The sequence below is a fragment of the Maylandia zebra genome, linkage group LG5, assembly GCF_041146795.1.
Source record: "Maylandia zebra isolate NMK-2024a linkage group LG5, Mzebra_GT3a, whole genome shotgun sequence".
Taxonomy (NCBI): Eukaryota; Metazoa; Chordata; class Actinopteri; order Cichliformes; family Cichlidae; genus Maylandia; species Maylandia zebra.
Window position 1 is genome coordinate 19,582,250 of NC_135171.1, and position 25,635 is coordinate 19,607,884.

General features: G+C 40.5%; 3 protein-coding genes across 3 annotated transcripts; 2 read left to right on the forward strand and 1 right to left on the reverse strand.

Annotated features, from left to right (window-relative positions):
* Positions 1–807: 807 nt before the first annotated feature.
* olfml3b (olfactomedin-like 3b) lies at positions 808–8,486 on the forward strand. Its single transcript, XM_004545004.2, has 3 exons — positions 808–1,011; positions 1,937–2,222; positions 5,943–8,486. Exons 1-3 carry the CDS (start codon positions 913–915, stop codon positions 6,725–6,727), a joined length of 1,170 nt encoding a protein of 389 aa, XP_004545061.1. The 5' UTR covers positions 808–912; the 3' UTR covers positions 6,728–8,486.
* A 712-nt stretch (positions 8,487–9,198) lies between these two features.
* On the reverse strand, positions 9,199–12,522 carry cdk2 (cyclin dependent kinase 2). The gene is made up of 7 exons (XM_004545001.4): positions 12,054–12,522; positions 11,378–11,455; positions 11,149–11,269; positions 10,868–11,038; positions 10,592–10,693; positions 10,305–10,508; positions 9,199–10,064 (listed from the first exon to the last, which is right to left on the reverse strand). The coding sequence occupies exons 1-7, from the start codon at positions 12,167–12,169 to the stop codon at positions 9,960–9,962; spliced, it is 897 nt and encodes a 298-aa protein (XP_004545058.1). The 5' UTR covers positions 12,170–12,522; the 3' UTR covers positions 9,199–9,959.
* A 5,519-nt stretch (positions 12,523–18,041) lies between these two features.
* pmela (premelanosome protein a) lies at positions 18,042–25,635 on the forward strand. The gene is made up of 12 exons (XM_004545000.5): positions 18,042–18,188; positions 19,345–19,440; positions 19,526–19,672; positions 19,866–20,000; positions 21,359–21,520; positions 21,630–21,914; positions 21,997–22,707; positions 22,808–22,969; positions 23,277–23,379; positions 23,768–23,973; positions 24,068–24,158; positions 25,047–25,635. The coding sequence occupies exons 1-12, from the start codon at positions 18,134–18,136 to the stop codon at positions 25,195–25,197; spliced, it is 2,304 nt and encodes a 767-aa protein (XP_004545057.2). The 5' UTR covers positions 18,042–18,133; the 3' UTR covers positions 25,198–25,635.

The following is a 25,635-nucleotide window of genomic DNA, read 5'->3' on the forward strand; positions in this document are numbered from 1 at the left end:
CCCATTCGTCACAGAGCGAGTGCGGGGTACACTGTCAGTCCATCACAGTGTTGAGTTGACAATGGGATCATATTGCTTTACAACCAGTGTGCACAGGAGAGTAGACTAAATCAACAAAATGCACTTTTAGCATCATTTGGGCATGTAAGCATTTTTAAAGACATGCAATAAAAATCTTATTTGTATCACAGCTACGTCCTATAGGGGTCGCTATAGCAGATACTCTGCCTCCATCTAACTTCATCCCTCCTTCACTACATCCGTGTACCTCCTCTGTGGTCTTCCTCTTTTTCTCCAGTCTAGCAGCTCCATACTCAACCTCCTTTGTCCAGAATATCCACTATCCCACCTCTACACTTGCTCAATCCATCTCTAACTTTCTAACACTCTAACTTTGTCTCCAAACTGCTGAACCTGAGCTGTCCCTCTGATGTACACATTTCTAATCCTGGTCACGCCCAATAAAAGTCTCATTAAAAAAGAGTCTAAGTATAAAAAACTTTTAATTTTTCAGAGTAAATGCTGCAGAGACTTTGTGACAGAGATCAAAAACAACTACTGGTTTCTTGCCCTTCATGCTGAAGTTGTACCTCCTTGACTCATCACTGTAATTCACATTTTAGTTCCTTGTGGTGCTGCTGATGTTCCAACTTCCTGAAACCTAAACATGTATTTAAGCATTATGATATGTATAGTTTAGCTTTTCAGTTTGTTTGTCAGGTGTGGATGTCGAAGGTAGAAATAAGAAGCACAGACTGTGCGCCTCCATCTTCACAGATGTTATTGGCTCCTCCCAGACAGCTTAGTAAAACATTCCAGCCCACCTCTGGGAATCTGCTGGCTCCTCGGCACACTCTAACTGAACTTCAGTCAGGACTTTACAGGAGTTAAAAGAGACTGAGCTGACACAAAATGAGAGGACTTGTTGTCTTGGTAACTTTGGCGTGCTTTGCCACAGCTCAGCACCAAGCACTGATTGACTACTTGGAGCGGAGGCTGCTTGCTATTGAGGTAAGACTCTCTTTACCTCCCTGCCGAGCCCTGCGCTCCAGAGTCCCTCTGAAAGGAAACTTCTAGGGACAGAGGCAATGGAATGCAGATGTGGCCAAATCCTGGAGAAATTACTGGAAAATACAGCTCCTTTAAGGGTACGGGGACTGTGGCATTTTTGTCTGAGTTGTGAGTTAGAAATGGGCCTCTGAAGTTTCCTTAGTCAAGGTATACGTGCACGTATGTTACCAACAAAAAAAAGAGTTTATGCAAAATTGCATCAGTGAAAAAACTTTTTTTGAGGGCAAGTAGTTTTCTGGCATCACAAAGAGATATTCTAAAAAACAAAAAGGGCCAGGGCTAACCTTTTTTTCTATGATGGACACAAATGTATTTGGCTTAATTGGACAAAACTAAAACACAAGAACAGACTGACTGATTGTCAGTCATGTCTGTAATTTAATTTAAATGAGAAGCACGAACCTTTTTAACACACTTTATTAAACTGAACTCCCAAAAATGCTATTTACCCACATCTAACAGTCTCAGCTCATGTCATGTTGAATGATTACCTGTGGGAAGGATCTCTTTTCATTTCCTTCTTCCACAGCGGGGTCATGGGTCAGGCTCGACCACAAAGCACCCAGCTGTATTCTGCATTCAGCTCATAGACACTCGAGCTGGGTGGAAACTTGCCACGTGTGGGCTGAAGCCGGTTGTTTGATAGATGGGTTTTATTCTTATTATTATGGCTTTCTACCACAGTGTTTACTGAGCCTGAAAAGGACATCAAATTATGGTGTTTTCATTGCAGTCAGTGCTCTCTAGAAATCCACTCAAGCTCACTGTATAACACACATCCTATTTATTATTCTGAGTGCTATACAAACAGGGAATACATGTCTGATCATATCTCAGTTATGACTAACCACCTTTGTTAAAACAGGACAGGATCTCTCTGTGGCACGAGCAGACCACCCGCTATGCCTCCGAGCTGCGGGAGCTGAAGCAGCAGATGGTTTCCCAGCTGGAGAACCTGGACAAAGAAAAAGAGGCACTGAGGATGAATATAGACAGCGTGGGGACCAGGGTGGACCGGGTCGAGCGGGAATTAGACTATCTGGAGACACAGAATGGGGCTCAGCCGTGTGTGGATGTGGACGACAAGCTAATAGAGCAGCAGGTGACTGTGGTGAAGGAGAAACAGAAGTCCAAATACTCACAACTCTCAGGTGAGAAATGAAATCTTTACTAAATACCCTGATTTTTTTTATTGGGGATGAACATGACATGCTTGAGCAATGCATGAATAATGTGACCAACAGTTCAAGTCAGCTGACAGTTTATTAGGTATACCTTACTAGGACCAGGTGAGACCTCCTTTTGCCTTCAGAACTGCTTTAATATTGGTGGCAGAAATTCAACAAGGTGCTAAAAACATTCCTCAGACATTCTGGTCCATATTATCGTGACAACATCACACAGTTACTGCAGATTTCTCAGCTGGACATCCATGATGTGCATCTCTGGTTCCACCAAATCTTGCTCTACAGCATTGAGATCTGGTGACTGATGAGGTTATTTGAGTACACTGAAATCATTGTCATCGTCTAGAAACCATTTTGTGGTGGTTTGAGCTTTGTGACATGATGATTGCACTGCTGAAGCAGCCATTAGAAGATGTGCACACTGTGGTCATGTAGGGTCAACAACAAAACTGGGGTAGGCTGTGGTGTTTAAACAATCCTTTGTTGGTACTAAGGAACCCAAAGTGTGACAACAAAGCATCCTATAAACCATTAAACCACCATCAACCTGCAGCCTGAACTGTTGACACAAGGCTAGATGCAGCCATGCTTTCATGTTGTTTACAGCAAATTCAGACCCTGACATCAATCAAGACTCATCAGACCAGGCAACAGTTTTCTATTCGTCTGTTGTTCTATTTTGCTGAGCCCGTGTGAATTGTAGAATCAGGCCTCAGTTGCCAGTTGCTTACCTGTCAGGAGTGGTGCTTGATGTGGTCTTTTTCTGCTGTAATCCATCTTCTTTGAAGTTCCGCATGTTGTACATTTGTTGTCGCCTTCCTATCATTTCAAAGCAGTTTGGCTATTCTCCTCTGACCTCTCTGTAAACTCTACAGATGACTGTGTGGGAAAATCCCAGCAGATCAGCACGTTCTGAAATACTCAGAAAGCACTCAGCCCATCTGGCACCAACAACCTTGCCACGTTCAAAGTCACTGAAATGACCTTTCCTCCCCATCCTGATGCTGTTTTTAAAGAGGCTGCCTTAAACACGTTGTCATGGTCCTGGGTCTCTTGACCCAGCGTTTTAAGTTTGAGTTTATTTTGTTCATTAGGTTATCTAAGTTCATTTGGTTATTAGACTCCTTGTGTTTTCTTCCCCTGTATTTAAGCTTCCCCTCACCCTTCGTGTTTCATGCTGCGTGTCTTATGTTATCAAGTTTGTATTATTATGCCTAAGTGTTTCTAGTTATTATTTTCCCCTCGTGTTTCCAACCATGTTAAATCTCCCCTGCTCTTCATGCGTTTCATGTCTGTGTCTTACGTTGTCAAGTTCGGGTTGTCATGTCTATGTCTCATTATGTTTCCTGTTTTATTGTGAAGAGGTCTGGTGTTCTGTGTTCATCATGTTCAGTTTTACTCTCCCACTGTGACGTCATTATGTTCATGTGTGCCAGCTGTTTCCTCATGTGTCTCCACTTCCCCTAATCACCTCCTGTGTATTTAAGTCCTCTGTTTTCAGTGTGTGATTGTCAGGTCGTCTGTTGTCCATGCCATGTTTCCTATGCCATGCTTCCAAGTTTCTTGTCTAGGTTTTTCTTATTGTTTGTTTAGATTTCCCAGTTTAGGTTTGTGTTAATTTTGCTTCAGTTTGCCTTGCCCTTTGTTTGTACCTTTTTTTCCAGCCATATTAAACGGCTCGCTTTTTGTTAACATTCAAGTTTTGTTCCCTGTTCCTTGGAGTCTGCATTTTGGGTCCTTTTTCAATTCATACAGTCTGCCCTCGCCAGACTGTGACACACGTCCACATGTCTAAATGCTATTGCTGCCATGTAATTGGCTGATTAGATATCTGGGTTAACAAGCTGTTAGACACATGTACCTGGTTGCCAGTAATTGCATATTTATTACATTGTCTATGAGAGCCAACTCACATATATATTTAAAAAATTCCCAACTCGCCCTGCAAGGACCCGAGCTTTATCCTTAAAGCTTGGGTCCTTTGCCAGAGGCCTGGGAGCTTGAGGGACCTCTCCAGTATCTTTGCTGTCCCAGGACTGTGCTCTTTTGGACAGAGGTCTCAGATGTTGTTCCTGGGATCTGATGGAGCCACTCGGCCAGTTCACGGTTCACTGCCCCAAGTGCTCCGATTACCACTGGGAATTGGGTTGTTTTAAAAAAATAACAATAATAATGTTAAATAGCCAGTTTGAGATGACAGAGAAAGAGATTCTTTCTTTCCTGTCCAACTGAGTAGATATTCTATTATTAAAAATCATAAACGATTTTTGATAACTCCAGTAATCATTACTGCAATTTGCATCATTTCAGATGAATGTAATGCTGCATTAAATGAAAGTTCTTTTATTCTTAAAATTACATTTAGTGATCCCAAGTGTCACTTAAGTGTTAAGTGTTTTGAGAGGCAGTGCCTTTTAGTTTTTAAGGAATGTTCTAAAAATAGCTTGGCACTGTCGTTTTTAGCAATCTGTGTAAAGCTGGAGGAAATGGTGCAAACTCTCTTTAATGTCAGACAGACTCACATTTGGTAAGCTTGTGCGTTTTTATGGCACCAGGACTGCATGCAGAATTCATTTACAAGCCAGGAAAATAAAATTAAAGCAATTAATTACAGTTAACTAAAGGAATGTGTCACCAGTGCAAGGGTGTCTGGCTGATGTAAAAACAATGCAGAATTAAAAATACAAGCAGCAATGATTGTGCTCCTGCACTTTTATGCATGTCGAGTTTTACTGGAGTCAAGATGTTTCCTGCACGAATTTGGATGCCACGTTTCCTGGATTGTAACTGGTTTTGCATAAACAAGTTACCTAACACGTCCTGTGTCCATTAGTTGGTGTTTGAGAACACCCACTAATTATATGTCATGCTGCTGTTTACCATGTGTGGAACCCACAATGAAAACCTGATGATAATTTACATTTAATGATGATTATCACCTACAGCTGATTTCCAGATACCACGGTGGCATTATGAGTGTGACCTAATACTGACACGTAGCTCGGATTCTGCACATGAAGTTTGGGACAGATTGGACAGTGCATATTTGAGATCTAACAAATTTTTTTTGTTTTGTTTTGTGTCAAAGGATTGATTTTGACATGCTGTAATAAACAAACTCCTCTATGAAAAGCTCTTCAAGCAAAAAAGCCAAAAACTTCAGTTTTGGCCATGCTTCGGCCCTCAAATGATAAATAATTGAGAACACAGAAACTTGTTTGTGGGATAAATTGATCCCTGAATGGGCTTTCTCATGGAAGTACCCGTCCTTCCACAATATGAGGACAGCCATATTTATAATGCATATGAGCTAAATTTACTTTAATTTTCTAATAAATGAGTAGTTTAATCTATGGGCACAGGAACATTTCTCTCTTTATTGGTTTTTCTTTCATGGACAGTAGACAAACTTATTAATCACACAAAAGGAAAATGATGCTTTATAGCCAATTTAGCTACTGGCTGTTTCATCTAATTAACACTCAACTGAAAGCAGAGCTGACGCTGATGACTGGTGGGAATGTTATTAGTTTTTCATGGGAACCATGAATGTGTATGCCACATCTAATGGAAATAAAACGAGGTGTTCTTTCTGAACCACAGCTATAAATAGTACAGACGTGACTAGAATATTTGAAAACTGCCAGCTGTGTCGAGTAAAGCCTGTCCTGCTCTCTGTTTCAGACTGCAGCGACATGATCTCCAGCATAAAAGCCATGAAGATATTGAAGAGAGTCGGAGGGCAAAAGGGCACCTGGACTAAAGACACCAACAGGGCCTCTGGGAAGGTCTACATTTTTAATGGGACGGAAGACGACATCATCCACGCGTTTGCCTCTGTGCAAGACTTCACCCGCTCGTCGGGCATGTCTCTGTCCAGTACAGTGAAGCTGCCGTCAGCCTGGAGGGGAACAGGCCACGTGGTCTACAACAACTACGTGTATTACATGAGTCAGGCTGACGAGTTAAAGGTGGTTAAACATGACCTGCAGAATAACTCTCTGACTGACAGTGCAGTGTTTCCTGTGCAGGACCACGTCCCCGTGTATGGTCTGACCCCAGAGACGGTGATTGACCTGGCTGTGGATGAGGAAGGCCTGTGGGCCATTTACGCCACACAGCAGAATGAAAGGTACATCTCTCTGGCTAAAATGGACACCACCTCACTGGATATTGAGCAGATGTGGGACACAAATTGTCCCAGAGAGAATGCAGAGGCGGCCTTTGTCATCTGTGGCACTCTGTATGTTGTGTACAACACCAAGCAGGCTGGACGCTCACGAGTACAATGTGTGTTCGACGTCAACGACATGGTGACCAGTGAAGATGCACCGCTGGTTTACTTTCCAAAACGCTACGGATCTCACTCAAGTCTGAAGTACAATCCCCACGAGAAGCTGCTCTACGCCTGGGATGATGGCTACCAGATCCTGTACAAGCTTACCATGAAGAAGAAACTAGAGATCTGAGCTTCTCTAAACAGCCCTAACGCTGTATTCTGAGAGGTTTTAGCTTCTAAACTACAGATGAGGTCTCAAAACTAACGATTTTGTAGAATTTAAGATCATTTCTCACCTTTCAGGGAGTTTCAGAACAGCTTAAATATAAAATCTTGGACTCTAACATTGTAATCCACTTCTCATAAAACCTGGAAGCTGCAATAACACAACATTTACTGTAGGGACTGTGAGGCAGGAGACAAACCTAAGAAATGAACAAGAGTCTGTGATGATTCTTTCATGCTACATAGACGTTATTAGGAAGTGACAAAGCTTCATTACAACAAAAAGGAAACGTGAGTGGTTCCCCAAGTGTTGGCCATCGCACCCTGGTGGGCAGTTAAGGTACTGTTGGTGGGCCACAATATGATATTTACAAAAAAAAAAAATGTTAAAAGGAAATACAAGAAAAATAAATCTGAGGATATGAAGTGAAGAAAATACTCAACCTTTATTGTCGACAATACATAGATGGTACAAAAATACTGCTTGTGAGATGATCAGGATGAAAAAAGAGGACGAAAACAGCCAAGATTCAGGAGTGTGAGACTGTAATTATGCATCATAATTTTCTTTTCACAAATTCAGAACTAATTTCAAAATGCTCAGATTTATTTTGTGATATCTGGTGTTTTGTGGCTACCTTAACCCCACTTCTAACGAGACTACACCGTGCTTCCATCTTTAGAGTTGTTTCTCCATCTGCTGTTGAGTGGACCGAAACAGATATACTGTACTTACCCATGATTAGCTGCTGTCTAAGTTTCTGCAGTGGCTCCAGGCACTTTTGTGTGTTCACAGATATGAGGCAAATATTCAACACATCCTTTTAATAGCATAAAACCTCTGTCAAACCTGCCACTTCTATACCTGATATTTGTCATATCAACATGAATCTTTATACCCCAAGTGCTTATCAACTGAATCCAGCTTCTTGAATCTTCCTTCTCAGCTCATTTGTACTGACTCCATTGGATTTTAACATGACAGTTTTGTGTAGCATTCACAGTAATCTTGTCCGTGCTAGTAAATACACAACATTAATTACACCCTAGGAAATGTTATCTTTTGTAGCTTGTTAATTTAATATTTTTTAGTGTTCAGATTTATATCATAAGCACTGTTAACATAAAATACAACCACTGTGTAAGGTGAGCTGAAAAATGTAACTCCGACATTAGGATACTGTATGTGCAAGAAACCGCTAGCAGGCTAGCACCCTGTGCATTATCTGCACTCTTCCCACATGTTGAGCACATGTGCATTTTTGCTAAATACCACCCAAAAAATGAGCAAACAGCACCACTATTGCGATTACTATTCTTTGATGTTTATTAATTTATATCTGAACATAACTTTCTTACTGCCATTTCTTCTACACTTATATCTCCTTTTTCCCCCCGCTATCATATTTTTTCCTAATAACTGTTCATTATAAAAATAACTGGCAGACTAACCATTTTAAACAAGGCTGTCAGTGTTTTTCTATGTACAGTATATAAAGATTGATATAGAAATATTTAAGCATCCATGTAAGATTTGACTCTGCTACACAGTTGCCGCATTGAGCGATGTGGAGCGTTATCCTGCTGGAAACAGCCATCAGAAGCTGGGTACACTGTGGTCATAATGAGATGGACCACAGACACAGATATCAAATGGTGTGAAAATAATAGTGGTTGTTGAATATTATGTTATTCATGATTATAATAAATCTGAAGAAATTTAATTGAATTATGAGTGCTTTATTGATTTTAGTAACGTGTGTTGTCCTCTGGGGTTAAGAAGACCGCACAGGACAAAGTGGTGCAATAGGGACAAATTGTCACGCCATACTGCTTTCCAACACATCTCTGATTTTGAATGTTTAAAATGTGAAGTCAACCAATTTTGTCGTGTTGACAACAACACAACAAAACAAAACAGGCAGCACAATTTGACCATCTTGACCATGTTTAAATGCACTGAGCTGTCGTCATTTGACTGGTTGATTCAGCAGCTGAACAGGTGGATCTAACAGAGTGGCCAGTGAAATATTTAAACTTCCGTTTTGCTTCACATCGAATGTAATTTGTAAGACTGCTTTCCTAACCAGTCCAAAAGTCTTTGGAGCTATAATTTCTCATATAATTTTATCATTAATGATTGCCTGACATTTCCAAGAATGATAAAATTACAGAATCAAGCTTTTTAAAAACCACATTCATCATAAGTACTTCAGTCCATCTGCAGGCTGCAGACATGGTCTTGTATGCTTGATTGGCCAAAGTTTAATGAAGCATGAAAATAATTTCACAACCAGACGGTCTGTGAGACTCTGGTATTTGAGTTTTATAAAGCGCTTGGTAAAACTTCTACATCTGTCTCAAAGTGTAAGATTTCGCTCACCCGTCCAAAATAAAAATTGGTCAAGTTTATAATGTATCAATAAAACCAGTAAAGAAGTTTAAACAAGTTTATTTTTTCCTAACTGTAAATAAACATTTGTAAAAATGGCTTAAAATTGACAGTAAGAAAAGAGGCAACAGTTACATAAAATCTGAATTACAATACATTTGGAACATTTTTATACCCGACTGAGTTTGCTGAGTAATCCTGCCATTAAACCTGAATCCCACCAGTAATTAAATGAAGGTGCACTTTTAAAATCAATTAACGATAACTGGGATTCAAACCAAGCTAGAAAACCACTGCTTTCATCTCAACTCTCTCATTGGAGTTGTGACCGATTCACTTCAGCCCATCGTAATCAGCTGCTGCTCACCCACCGTTATTTGCACTACCCCACAAACTTGTTTGATCACGTTTAATTCTAACTAACCTATTACTTCAAGATGGACATGCTAAAGACAATATACCATTAAAATTTGGAAATATAATGTTATACAAATAGAATGGGTCTACCCAACCTGCACTGACTCAAAGCCCATCATAAATACATCAAATATGACAAGTTGCATATAAATATGCAAAATAATTATATTGAAAATTACAGTTAAATCCTCAAAACTATGATAAACATTGAAACAGTGAAACTCTCACGACAAGTTGCTTCTCGAGGGCTGGTTTTAGTTACTGAAGAATCCAATGTATTCTGTAGTGTCCACTTTTTCCCGTCCATTTGAGTCATGAACCTGAAGCATGGCGAGTCTTTATTGCTTAGATATAGCTGGCATTAAAAGAGCCTGTTATTTTGCACGACTCAGAGTCTGAGGTGGGGAAGTGGCATGGAGACATCACGGAAAAATCGATGCACAAGAGCATTTTTGGCAGACAGCCTTTTGTTTGGATCGTAGTTCAGCATTTCCTGTAAGATCGAAAAAAAAAAAAGAAAAGCAGTCAATGAATACAGCCACGTGCTTCAGTCAAAAACTAACACAAGTCGTGGAGTTCATGACACTGTTCAGGGTGCACAGTGGTCAACTCTCTAGTCTGAAAGGGACACTTTCACAGGAGAAAATATTCAGATAGGCAAAGCAGAAAGAAGACCAACTTCTTTGGCCATGAATATATAATGAAAGTGCCAATAAATCAGAAATGTTCTCACCCCGAGCAGTTCTCTTCCATCTTCGTCAAGAAGAGGCACCACTTTTGATAAATCCTGCCGAGCCCACTTGGGGAAGGTTGGTTTGTAGTCAGGCATGGATGTGACTCCGGGCCAGACGGTCTCGTCAGGCGTCCCCAGAGTACGAAAGATTCGGAATAACTGATCTATCTCCGAGTCACCGGGAAACAAAGCCCTCCTGGTGACCTGTGGGCAGGGAGACATGGTTGGTGTCTTTTGTTCATTTTGGAGCTTTTTCTTTTTTGCTGTTAATAATTAAAGTATGTTACCATTTCAGCAAAAATACATCCAAGACTCCAGATGTCAACAGCTGTGGAGTAGTACTTGCAGCCCAGGAGAATTTCTGGGGCTCTGTACCAAAGTGTTACCACCTGAAAAATATCACAGGAGTAAACAGTTGTTGCATGCACTGAGCTAAGAAATTGTAGGTGCCATTAACCTACATAGTAGAGACCACATGAAAGCAGAGCAAGCACATCTGAAGTTCTAGCCGTTTATAATCTTATAACTCTAACATTTACTTAGGTAGGTTGTCAACGCCTTACTTCATGTGTATATGCGCGGACGGGTACTCCGAAGGCTCTTGCCAGGCCAAAGTCAGCCAGCTTGATCTCACCCTGGGCGTTGATGAGGAGGTTCTGGGGCTTCAGGTCTCGATGGAGAACCCTGTGAGAGTGGCAGAAAGCCAGGCCTTGCAGCAGCTGAAAAAGATAGCTCTGCAAACACAGCAAAATATGCTCAGTTGAGTCAAGCCTGACTTCCAGAGTACAATTCTTAGCAGTATTAACTGCTGAAAGTATGAATTCAAATCTGCTGTGGTGGTTACCTTTACTAGAGGCAGCGGGATACCAGTGACTGAGGAGGAGTCCATAAACTTTTTTAAATCCTGGTGAAGAAACTCAAAAACAAGATAGAGCTTGTTCTCGGTGTGGATAACATCGCGTAATCTGCAACATGTTGACAGGTAAGTTGGCTTGAAAAAAAAGCAACATCAAACAAGTAAAACAAGAATACTGCAAGCATGGTTTAGACATAGCTGTAACATAAGCACTTACTTGACAATATTTGGGTGACTGAGTTCTTTGAGAAGCGATATCTCCCGGATAGCTGTGCTCGGTACGCCCTCTGTTTCCCTGAAATGAACAAACGGTAAAAGAAACAGGTTTTTATCTAAGCCAAGCATGTACTTTAGTATCCTGGCAGTCTGACAGCTGATCCAAGTCCTGAAAGCTGAAAGAAACAACACTACACCTTTAAGCAGCGCACCTTATAAATTAGCACAGATTAGACACGCTAATGATTTAGTTTTCTCTGGTTTGAAACAAAGGTCACAAAGCAAGCAACTTTGACTAACGGCACATCTGAATTTTCAGTAAGGTTTTCTGATGCAGCCTGAGGAAAATGATGGCGATTTAGATCTGGGACACTTTACTGTTATTTACGGATTGTGTTTTTATATTATAACAAGTTACACGTTAATACAACACAACAAGCTCATATGAGCTGTAAGGTTATGTAGGTGTCCTATGTAAGAACTGCTCCTTCTGTGGCCATGAAGACTTTGCTCTTATGTCCAGTGTGGTTGTAGGAAGTTAACTGATGAAACAGTCATGCCCTGATGGAGCCACGAGGTGAGTAAACTGATTACATCAACTCTTCGGCACAGTAAAACTTGAAAACTAACGTTAGCCTGGTAGCCCGAGGATAAACAACAATAGTTTGTTTACTTACGTGTCCAGCCTGATTTTCTTCAGAGCGACAGTTTCTCCCGTCACTTTGTTCTTGGCTTTGTAAACAACCCCATACGTGCCCTCTCCAATTTTCTCAACTTTCTGAAACGAGTCCATCTCGTACCAAGCGCAGGTCTTTAAGCGGCAATTAGCCTTTTAGCTCTTTGTGTCGAAGCTAACGAAAGCTGGGTAGCTACTGAGGGAAACCTCACATATAACCATGTAAGTAACTGCTGCTCAAGGCTTCTTCATCCGGTCTGCACGCGCCACAGGTTTAAGACTTAATTCTGACTGAGGATAAACTATCTCAGGTCAGCGCGAAGTAGCTAAAAACAAAAGAAAGAGTCATTTGCAGACCCTGTTCATAACAATATCCGTAAAATGTTTGGTTTTGCGCGGCGGTGGCGGCTCGTTTGAAAAAAAATCAGAAGCAACACAACAGCGTTTCCCGCGTTAGACTGGAGGAGTTCGTTTTTGTGTTCCAGACACACCGATAGTTGTAGGTGGGCGGTAGTCTAAATGCTTTTCTCTTCTACTTGGGTCCTATTTGAAAAATTGTTGTGCATGGTACTGCTCTTATCGATTAAAGAAATAAATTTAAAACATTTTTTATCGGCTAATTTTAAATTCTTAGCTTCTGTTTAACAAAAGGGTGCAAGTCGTGATATAGAGCGGTGTTGTATCGGGATAACAAGGAAACAGTTAACAAACACCCTCACAGGTCACATGGTTGAACGGCGACGTCGCTATACGTAAACTACGTCGGAAAGACACGAACAGATTATAAAGTGTACAGAACGCATACTATTTACTGTCTTTCTATCTATGAATGTAGCCACAATTCACAGTTTTATAGATGTGTACTGCACAAATATGAACAATTATTTAAACACATACACAATCTAATGCAAAATATAAATGCAAAATAAAAAGCATGAGCAACATTGTGTATAGCATAATAAAAACATTAGTTGTCTTCACATCTATGATATATCTTCTGCATCTTATATATACAGCAGTTTTAAAAGTTAGAAAGCTGTTTTCCTAATCCTAAGAACTTTTACTTTCTATAGTTATTCAAACATGGTGAGATCAAAAATAAATAAATAAATAAATAAATAAAAGAGAACAATTTGATCTCTTCAGTGGCAGGAAGTGTTTGTAATGACCCACTAGATTATGGAGCAATGCTTTCCAAGTTCTGTTTTTTAACTGTTTTTCTCTTGCTCTCTGTTTTGATTGAAAAACTAAACTAATTAACAGACATAGTGATGGATCTGATATAGTGTAATAGGACACATCTGTACTCAAATAATACCTTTGAAAAAGGTCTGGTAATGTGTGTCCACCTGCAGATCCTTTGTGTTCTTTCAAAGGGGCAACTGGATTTAACACTTTCTTCACCTCAGGGACCAAAATGACCTGCTGGGTACCAGTTAAAGCTCGCTTGTGGTTTGTGAACAGGAACCCTGAGCTAGCCTCTAACCAGGGGATAAGCTGTACCATTTTTTTAAATCAGACTTGTTGGCTATGATAAAGTATCTGTCAAATACAACACTTTGTTATATAGAGTTATACACTCACCATCATCCTAATTCGGCAAACAGGTTGAACTGCTCATTAATGCAAATAAATATCAGCCAATCACATAACAGCAACCCAGTGCATTTGGGCACATATACATGTTCAAAGCGACCCGCGGAAATTCAAACTAGACATCAGAATGAGAGAAACAGGTGGGTAAGGTGAATTTAAATGTGGCATGGTTGTTGGTACTAATTATTTCACAGTACCAATGTCACAAACCTTTAAATCTGTAAGGATTTAGTGATGGTAAGAGTATTTTTGACTTATCACATTAGCAAAATTATGAGTAGATCTAATCTGGTGTTATATGATTATGCTGCAGTTGTTTAAAGACACACATTCATTGTTAATGTTATCGCTAACACCCGTGTTTTTCTCTGGTATGCCAGATGTCCGCTTTAAAGAAGGTCAATATTGATCTGAAATTTTAACCGCAATTGTGTTTAAGTCAGTAGGTTCCCCCTGCAGCATGAAGAAACACCCTCATTTGGTGCTAAGAGACACAGAAAGCATTCATTCCAGTACTGCACATGATCGAAGCCCGCAGGCCCAACACGTCTCCACGTTGCATATTTATATGTGAAGTGACGTCTTTGAGCACCACAAAGATGTTAGTTCTCATTTCATTGTGTCGGCTGTACTAAGTTTCTCCTGTAGATGATCACTGATCAGTAAAATTACGACTGATCCACAGAAAGTGACGCATGTAACTTGTCTGAATATTTATCTGTCAGGAGGAGGATTCAGATTTTCCCTGTTCTCCCTGCAGTTTAGAGGAGTTGGTTTCATAATCTGTGTGGACAGAGGTAATTAGGAAGCAAGTTTCCTGTCAGGAGATCTCCCACAGCCTGAATAATCTGATGGTGAATCATAAGCAGCCTTGGCGCAGGTCCTGCGTACAGCAGATTAGCCTGCTGATTGTTCTGCTCCATCATGTATCAGTGGAAGCTTCGTGTTTGTAGAAGTAGTTGTGCTGTACGTGTTTACCTTGGTTTGTGGTTTCTCTTTAGGCAAATCTTCTTTTTGTGTCTAGTAGAAAAATACAAACGATGAAAAAAAAAATGAGGAGAGTTTGTTTTAAGCCATTTGAACACACCGAATGACTACTGATGGCTGCTGTGGTCATGAACTGATTTGACTGTCTAGTCTGGTACTTTTCATATACCAGATGGCTTTATTGATCTGGTTGGGGGTCAGTTCTAAATCACATCCCTCGGTTTCTAATAGTGCGTGAAAAGAGAAGCCTGTGTGACTGTTTGACTTCAGTTTTGTTGACACGCTCTATATTGATTGTGCTGAAATAGTTTTTGAGGATTCCAGGCTTTACTGGCCTTGTTATTAAGTGCAAATGAGAAATATTTATAATGTCAAATAATTTGTGCAGAAAATGATCAGATTTCACAAAACAAGGTTCTGTGTTAATTCCATAAATTCCCCGAAACCCAGGAACAAATTTATTAAGATAATAAAAAGTGGAGGCTAAATAAGCCTATTTGTGGTATGTGGTATGTTAAGTCAGGTGCTCCTTGTGAGGCCGTTTTCTCCTCCTGAACTCTGTTGAGTAGCGCATGAGGGGTCACATGTAGTGCAGCCTGAATAGTCTCACGGGCATGAGAGAACATTACTGGGAAAGCCACCAGTCACTGTCAAAATGACTCCGTATGACTCTGTATAATGTATAAGAATTTATCTACACAAAGTGGAAATAAGAAAACAAAAAAGCCAAACAAACAATTAATAAAACAACTGAAAATAGAAAATTTGAAAGTGGGGGATAATAAAAACACTTTACCTTCTTACTGATTTAACATGTTACTTGTTATACCTGAAGGAATTTCGTGTGTAATAAGTAAAAAATTAGTCTGAAAACTGTTTTTCCTCCTCTTTAACAGTTTTCTGAAACACAACCTCAGTCGGGAAGCTGTAAAAAATGAAAATAAAAACAAATTTAGAAAATTTGCAGATCTAATAAACTCACGTTTTATTTTCAATTAAAACTGAAAACATTAAATTGTTTAAAGTGAAAAAAAAAAAACCCTTTCTCCTCTTTAGTCCAGAGATTTTCCAAATCTTGATTCCTCTGACTGCAGAACAGTTTGAAATTTTGCATCAGTAAATTTTAAGTGATCTTTATCCCAGAGACGACGGCAGCATTTGTGGACCATGTCTTCACAGATAATGAGTTCTGGAAGTGTTCCTGAGCTCCTGCAGTCATTTCCATGACAGAATCATGTTGTTAATGCAGTGGTGCTGATTTTTGGCCTCAAGCTTACTTTTTTCCTCTTCCCTTCTGCAACTCCAAGATGCTCTTTTTATACCCAATCATGTAACTGATTTGTTGGCAGTTAAACTAATTAGCTGCAAAATTTTCCTCCAGCTGTTTCTTTTTAGTAACACTTACTTTTCCAGCCTTTTTTCCCCCATGTCCCAACTGTTTTAAGTCTTGCCATCAAATTCTTTATCAGTAGGAAAAGCTGTAAAACTTGTGAAAATATAGTTAAAAGTCCAAAAGTTATGCCTTCCTTCACAATATCCTAAGCCATCAGGTGAGACGGATTGGAGTGTTTGACAGGTCGATTCTGGCCCTCGGGCCTTATGCTTTACATCCAGTGGTTTCCTCCATTTGTCCACAAAAATTCGGGAGCATCAATATAATGTCCCAGCCTGATCAGAGTCATAACATCAATGATGACAAAACTTTGATACAAAATGTTTATGCTCCCTATTAACCAGTATAAATTTCTCCAACCGAAAAGAGGCTGTTGAGATTTGTAATGATTTAGCATATATTTAACATATAATTTCTCAATTGCAAACACTTATAAAACTCAGTATTTGACCTAGAATACTGGGACTTCAGGGATTCAAAGGATTTAAACTCACCATGTTTAAAGAGGTCATAAAACCTCTTTACACCTACTTTATGCCATCCCACAAAACTCGATCCTTTGTTTTGCGGCAGAAGGTCTGGATTATTTATAAGCGTTGACAAAATATTAAACGGAAGACTACTGCTAAAAAGTGTTCTCAGTTTTCCCCACGTCCACATAGCATTATATATCAGTGGGTTATGCTTTATTACGTGAGGTAAGTCATTAAGGCGTTTCCCTGGAAAGTTAACAGGCGAGGATGGTTTACATAATACTTCCTCAATATTTAGCCATGGCAGATCAGAATGTTCATGTATCCAGGAAGAGAGAATCCTCGCTTGTATTGAGAGAACGTAATTTCCTGTTTGGCACTCCCCACCCGCCCAGATCTGTCAGTAACTGTTGTGTCTCCAATTTAATTTTGGGTTTTCTTCCTGCCCAAATGAAATCCACCATAGCCTTATTAATTACTTTAATATCTTCTGATTTCAAAATTGCAAACAACATGCCTGTGAGATATTAGTTTCTATCTTTTAACTGTGGGAGGAAACCACTGCATCACTTCAACAGCTCAAGTGGCCACAACACACAGATCCAAACAAATCAGCAGCAGCTGAGCAGCCCAGTCTCCATACAAGAGTCTTCCTGGAAATGATCACAGGCAAAGCTGAACTTATAATTTGGTGTACTTAACAGCATTTTCACACAACAGCTCCCAGTGTTGGAGCTAGGTATTACAGTAAGATGTCCTTCAGAATGAACTTTTAATGTTTGACTTATTTTTGCTGAGAAAATTATTATTTCCAGAATAACGCCATTTCTGCCAAAGTATTTGCGATCCTCTGCTGCATGAAACTCTGCACCGTCTGAGATCTGAGCTTGGGTGTGTCATCTATGCTGCATATTCTCTGAGCTGCAGCAGCCCGAGGTGAACACCGGGATACAGAGGAAATAAAAGGATGCTATTGATCTGCAGTCCACACACTCATCTTGTGATGCCCATACCCACATAACTGTAAGGTCATATGTCAAACACAGACATGCATCGAGCTTTGCACACAGCTCTCCACACTCCATCCTGAAACAAGTATTGCAAACATTTGTATTTACAATGTCCAGACAGGAGCCATTGATTTTTCCAGTATGCACTTATTAAGGATGTGAATTATTAACATGCACTTTATCCACAAATATGTTCTCTGTACAGTTTCTTGAGTTCTGGAGATTTCAGACACTAACAAGCAGAATCTGAAAAAAGGCTGATGAAATATGGCTAACATGAAGTTCTCCAATGACAACAGTTCAAAGGAAATAAACCAGCTAGCTCAGGTAAGATTAAAAATGTAATAATACAACTTTATCAATAGCAAAAGTTATGAATAAAAGTCACAGTTTTGCCAAATACAACTGAAGCTAATAAAACTCAACTTACTCTTCCTAAAGAGGGGGAGGTGCCAATTTGTAGAGTGATGTCAGAGGGTAGAAGAAACTTTATGGTAATTGAGGTCCAGGCCCTTCTTAAAGAGGGTAAGGAGACTTTTGTTAAGTCTCTGGGAGTTGAGTTGGGGATCAGGACTGCAGGGCGAGGATCAGGGCTCAGAGAGGAGAGAAAACCAAACACACGATGAAAACTTTGGTGCTGCTTGTTTTAGCATTTGCTACTACAATATCTGCAACCAGTGAGTATACATCCAAAATTACAGACAAGAACGAACACCAAATTGTTGTTTAATGTGTGTTTTATAACTCTTTCTTCTAAAGGTATACCTCTGAACAAGAAAAAAGTAACTTCGTTGATATTTACTCTTAGAAAAGATCATATAAGGAGGTAAAAAGGGTAATGGCTTTTAAAAGCACCTTTTTAATGTTGTTGTTTTTTTTAGCCTGCAGGATTATACTGATTTCATTGCCCACTTTTATGAAAGAGAAAAATAGGAAAACTACAAATAAATTAAAAAAATATTATTCACCTGATGGGATAAAAAATACAGTATTTGGGGAGCTAAATATGAATTCGTGTTAAGACAGGGTGATTTGCTATGTGTGATGCATGAACTTTGTACCAGCAGAGGCAAAGTGATTACTCTGGATTACTGTGACTGAAGTAAATCAACGCATTTCTTCATGCCCACCGATTACAAGCTTGTTTAAGCTTAGCTTTTCTTTGGATAGCTATTTAACGCTTGTTTCATGCCAGCACACTCTCCACTCTGTTAAAAGGAGGTGCCCGAAACACATTTTCACAGTCCAATTTCATACCATTACACTATGTTTTATGCCAATTTTGATTAATGACTTTAGACTTCTAGGATTTCAAAGGTGATTTATAAAGTCTAAAATGGTATTTTTATCTTCTAAGTTCTGAAAATCATTAATCATGTCACAGTGGGTATATTTTAGGCTTTGATATCTAAAAAAGATATCAGAGTGTCTTTTTCATATTCACTAACACATCACTATCTGGGAGAAAAGGGCAGTGAGTCAGTGTCTGGGAGCCCTCATTCCTCTCACTGGGATTACTGATGTTGCTGCTCAGCTGATAGTCACATGAAAGGGATTGAGGGGGATTGCAGGTCCTGTGACTCACACTGCCAAGAACCCTGACACCCCTCCACCTTAACAATACCAAGAAACATGAGCAGACTGCACCTTATCTTGACAAATATACACATACTTAGAATTATGTCTACAATGTAAAAGTTTAACTTGATTACAATGTTGAGCTGAATGTGTATCTGCATTTAATGGGCATAATTAAAGTTGTGGGAGCTGGCAGAATAACACTTGGTGCATGGTGCTATTTTTTTTCTAAAGAGTTTCAATGAATTCTTACAGGGCAGAGAAGTCACTTCACTCGTTATCGATCATGGAACTCCCGCATGTACCCGGTGTGGAGTGATGGAGACCCAAGATTCAGAAACTGCTGGTTGGGTGAGCTCACTGATTTTTCTTTTCATTAAAGAAAAAAAAAACTAAGATCATAAGATGCTAACTCACAAGACATGTTATTTTTCAGGTGGTAACGTAACCTTCGCTCTCAAGAATGATGCCCCCACCCTGACTGGAGCAAAAGCAGGCTTCACTATTAATCTGAATTTCCCACCAAACCAGACGGTGCTCCCAGGAGGAGAGGTGGTCTGGGCAAATAACTGCACCGTCGATGGTAGGAAACCTTCTTACCAAGGGGGGTTTAAAGTAGAGGCATTAGCCAGTACCAGAGATGTAATATTAGCAACTTAACTTTTGCAGAACCAATTTTGTAGTTTTTTCAATAGTTAAACTAAAGTCTTATAGTTGTAATGTACCAGATATGTCTTCCTGCTGCATGTTTGATTAATGGTTACTGTCTGTGTCAGGTAAACAGTATGAGGAGGGTCAGGCTGTGTATCCAGACCGGGACACTGATTGGACTGGAGTTTTCCCCGATGGCACACCTTTCAACAGGAGCCAGAACGGGAAGCCCCACTATGTGTTTGTGTGGAAAACATGGGGTAAGTTACAACTACACAGCCTCTGCAAAAGACTGAATGAACTGGCCGGGCTACCAACTCTGACAGAGGGGCACAGGGATCAACCAAATACGCACAGTAGACTCATAAGGAGATGTAGCCACAGCTATAAAAGTGCATAAATATACTTCTTAGGTCCTCGGGTGCCAGAGCGCTTCAGTGAATTCATCACACAGTTGAACTGTTGAGTGTAAGCGTGGAGTAACGTCAACGCATTGACTCGTTTTGGAAATTTTGAGTACGGTCATGCTTGAAGTTTCAAAGAAACATAAGGGGTGCATCCCAAAGTCTGACCTCCATCCATCTGCTCAGTGTCCTCCTTGCACTGCAATAACTTATAGCAATATGTTTTGGTTTTTTTTTTTTGCTAACTTAACTTACAGTCGAAGTCTATCAGCAGAACTCTGCTGAGGGGGCACAGGGACTTTATCAGACCCCCGAGGCCCGTCCATAATGACGAGGCTGCAGTATCCCAGAATCTTTATTATCTTTTTTTTCTGATTAGCAAAACTTGGGAGAAAAATTTAATAAACAAAAAAATGGCATAATGTGATTCCATATGGTTAGAGTAAGAACAGATGCAGCAACTTTTACTATGAAAACAGAAAGTTTTAAGCAATTTTCAAGAAACTGTGTCATGGTTCCTGGGTTGATGAACCAGTGTTTGGGGTTTCGCTGGTTTATGAAGTGATTTATGTTCTAGTACTATACTGTTTCATCCTAGCTTTTTTCAGTCGGCTTGCTCCAACTTTACATTTTTACTTTTAGTTATATCTGCCATTTGCCAGTGAGTTGACGTCTGTCTGCAGAGTCCTACATTTGAGTCCTCTCTCTGCCTGCTACACAACCATTGCATGATTTCACAACTCCATACACGGAACTGTGTATGGAGTTGTGAAACCATATTCAGTCATATACCTCATATAATACCTGCTTGTTTGAGCTACTTAAATGTTTGTTGTGCTTAACTTTATTTTTTAACTGTTGTAAACAAAGATTTTCACAACTTTGGGATGAAGGTGATGGCTAGAAAGTATAAATGATTACTAATAGATGTAAAAAATTAAATCTTCACTGTATGGGACTATTCTTTATCTCATCTGTATCAGTCAGGTCATGAAAAATAAGTTGCTTAAATGTTTTCATTAAAACAAAATTGATGTTGTGATATTAACACTATTTGAAACAAGAGATATTTCGGACCAAGTGCTTCCCATTTTTCCATGTTCATCATGTGCAGATTATGTGGCGAGCATCACCTCGACCCCACCCTGTATGTCAGGCTTCACTGATTATTGTGCTACTGTCCTCTAAATCACCCTAATGTGACTGTGTTTTAGGGCGTTACTGGCAGGTGGCAGATGGACCGTCCTCTTCACTCACCATTGGTACAGACAACATTCCCCTGGGCTCCTACAACATGGAAGTCGTCATCTATCACTGCCGTGGCAGAAACAGGTTTATCCCCCTCGGATATGCCTCTACAGTCTTCACCATCACAGGTGACCACTGAAACAGTCTCTAAGCTCCGATTTGAGGGAAATGATCCTGTATTTCTTTCTTTTCAGAGCTCTCATCATGACAGCTCTTTGTTTTTTGCTCCGTCATTAGACCAGGTTCCATTTACCATATCTCTGGCCCAAATCAATGATGTAAATCAGAACGACCAGAACTTCATCCAGAACCAGGCTATTGGCTTCACCGTCAACATCCACGATCCCAGCCAGTACCTTAACAATGCAGAGATCAGCTTCACTTGGGACTTTGGTGACAACAGTGGAACTCTGATCTCCAGGGAGCACATGGTCACACACACATACATTGAAGCCGGGACCTTTAGGCCTCAGGTGGTTCTGATGGCGAGCATCCCCAATAACTGTGGAAACCCCACTGCTGGTGAGATCTCAAAACTCATCAGTCTACTCTTTACCTTCTACATGTATGCTGTTTCGCTCAGTAGCTTTGTGCTTTCTTTCAGCCGGTCCTGTTGATGCCTCTGCTGCCCCAGCAGTAGTTGTTATGGCCTCCAGCCAGGCAGCTGTCCCTGCTGTCCCAGTTGAAGGAGGAGATACAATAGCTGTGGATGTTGTCGCCACAGACGCCACTCCAGTGGCTGCTTCTGTGCAGCCCGCAGACGCAAACACAGACGATGGAGAAGCGGCTGCTGATGCCGACACAGAGGTCGTGGTAGTTGCCTCGGTGGCCCCTGCAGCAATAGATACAGCCGTTGTTGCCGCCAACACTGCTGCTCCTGCCGCAGAGGTAGAGCAGGAGGCAGCTGATGCAGAGGTGCCTGCTGCCACCGTTGCACCAGGAGCCGAAGAGCCAGCAGATGCTGATACGGCTGCTGCAGATGATACTGCAGGGGTTACAGTTGCCACTGAAGATGTAGCTGTGATTGATGCTGCTGCTGCCTCAGTTGCCCCTGTTGCAGAAGGAGAAGTCGAGGTGGCTGACATCATCACTGTTGCTCCCATCACAGACGGAGCTACAGAGGAAGAAGCTGCAGATGGTGTTGAAGCTGTAGAGGCTACTGCTGCTGCAGAGGTTGCGCTAGCTGAAACACAAGCCCCTGCTGATAATGTTGTTGCGCCTGCTGCCACTGAACCCACAGCTGTAGAAGAAGCTGTAGTTAATGCAGAAGTGGAAGCAGTAGAAACTGAGAATGAAGTTGCAGCTACTGCAGCAGGTGAGCACATACTGTAAATTCAAACACCCATAAAGAAAGGAAACAATTCCTCTTCTACCAGAACTGTTAACACAATCCTCTGTTTTTTTTCCACGAGCAGTTGAAGACGAGGCTGCGCCAGCCGAAGGTGAAGTTCAGATTGAAATGGAAGCAGATCCAGCTCAGGTTGCCCTCGTTGTGGCTAAACGACAAGCACCAGAGCTGACAGCTGACTGTATGGTCTACCGCTACGGCTCCCTCGCTACATCTGTCGATGTTGTTCGTAAGTCACAACAGTCTTCTTCTTTAGCCTGCACCCTTTACAGTGGGTCCCTATCCTTAGCGTCCTCCTTTGTCATACTAACACTCTGCTTGTCCTCCATCACTATATCCATGATCCTCCTCTTTGGTCTTCCTCTTTTCCTTCTGCCTGGTAGCCTCATATTCCACACCTTTTTCCCAGTATGTCCACTTTCCCTCCTCTGCACATGTCCAGATATATATACTATAATATACAGGACACTAATGCTTTAACAGAAAGAGTTTTAGTAATATTAAAATCTCTCTTTCATCCTGTTTCAAACCTGCAGAGGGTATCGAAAGTGTCGAGATTGTACAAGTGGCCAACGTTGTGTCACTGGAGACGGCGTTGGATCAAAATGCTGTGGACGTCACTATTTCCTGTCAGGGAAGGTGAGTAAAACATTCATCAAGACTCTGCACAAGCTAAATCAATAGAAGTTTAGTTTAGTCTGGAGTTTTAAAGACTATCTCTATTCACACTGCACTCAATCCAAAAACATTCAGTGAGGTAAGTTTCTAATCATTGTGACTTCTCATTAAAACTTGAGACACATGCGATCCAAACACCTGTCGAACTCGAACCGACCACTTTAATGAATCAATGTACAAATTTACAGACAACAACATTATAGTATCAACACAGTCCAACAAACATAAACTATCATAATATACTGTTATGTGTTATTTTTTTTGTTTATCTACATCGAGTTAATACATCAAGTCATCTTTTTTTCCCTTGAAACAACATCTCTGCATCCTCAATCTCTCCTTCCTGTAGTCTGCCAAGTGAGGTCTGCACTGTTATCTCTGACGCTGACTGTATCACGCCGGTGCAAACCATCTGTAATGCAGCCTCACCCTCTCCAGACTGTCAGATGATCCTTCGTCAGTTCTTCAATGACTCTGGAGTATTCTGCCTTAATGTCTCTCTGACTAATGATGTCAGTCTTGCCATGGCAAGTGCAAGAGTCAGTGTGTCAGTAGGTGAGTAAAAGGAAAAACAACAACCAGAAACTAAAATGAGCTAATTTACAGAGGTTTTTTTCTCATTTCTTCTCATTACATGCTTCATTTTCAGCCTCCGGTGGTTCACCAGCTGGAACTGCTGCTACGGTGCTCGGTGTTATGGTTCTCGCCTGTGTCGTCTGCTGTATTGGTTTGATGTACAGGTAAACTTAGGAAACATTCTTACAGTCAACAATTCTTTGCATGTTACGCAGGAATCATAGATCAATGTGCATGCAATGACCACGCATTCCTAATTTAAAAAGCCACGTCAAGCTGACCAGGAAAACTGAATATTCATATTACATTTTAAATATTGCATAAACAGTTATAGGTGGAGTAAAGGGCCAAGGATAGATTCCTTTGGAACATCACAAGTGGCTGCTTATTGCATTATAAATCATATATTACGACATCCAGTATAAATTTTACCTTCATCAGTGGAATCATACAATAAGTTACAGTTTCTCTTTGCAAGAATTAGATAAGAAAACTGATTCGACCCACTTTAGGCCTCTGTCTCCTACATTAAGTGTCTTAGCCAGCCTGGTGTGTTAGCTGAGTTTGACACAAAGACTGAGAGCAGCCCACAGGCATTATAAAACCAGAAAAATGAAACCACAGCAGGTTTAAGCTTAAGTGCCTTAAACCTGCATTCTCTCTGAAGGCCACCAGATGGCGATAGCTGTGGTTACACAAAGACTTCCAGTCCTATAGAAGTCTATGGGAAAACAGTTTCCTGTTCTGACCTCTGCAAACACTTTCTTGCCAAGTTTATGGGCTTCTTTGCTCATGCCATATTTAATAAAATTATTATCTGTAATTGTAAATCTTAGTTACACTATGTTCCAAAAACGAGGAATATCTGTCTGGTTTACAAGTTGTTAGCCAATTAGCAATCAGTTTAACAGTCAGACCCACCACCTGTTTTGTTTTGGAGGGGGTAAACCAAGTTAGCGACAGTGTAAAAAGACAGTTGTCAGCTTGCTCCTGATTGATGTTGATTTTGATTGTCTAAGTGATATTGCTGTAAGTGCAATTTTTCTAAACAGGCGTTTCAAGCAGTACCAGCCACTGAGAGAAGACCGTGCTAATAATGGAGGCATCTCTGCAGTAACATCAGTGCCTTTGCTCTTGTGGAACTTGCTGAGTAGACAGTCACCAGGAGAGAGCCGTCCACTGCTTCAGGGAAGGATTGTGTGAATACTGTCGTTAATAAATTCACTCAACATCAACAATATTTGCTAACATATCGCCTATAAACAGAATACTGTCTGTACTGTCTCTGACACTGTAACTCCCTGCCATTAAACCAGAACCAATGAGGTGAAAAGAAGCCCCATGTACAAGATATGTAGGAACCAGGAGTACCTGTGGAACTGTAAAAGTGTGTTTAAGGTGTTCAAGCATTTGAAGTGGAAACTGATATTTATTTTGATCCATAATATTTGTATTAATTGGACCTGATAGTTTAGAGAAGTCATAACATATTCTCTTATTTGTGGCCTGCATATACTAAACCTATTGGAAAATCAATACTAGCACATTTCCATTCAATGTCTTTACAATATAAATGAGAAAAAATGTATAACTGAACATCATTTGATACCCTGAAACTAATAAAATGGAACTTTATCACCA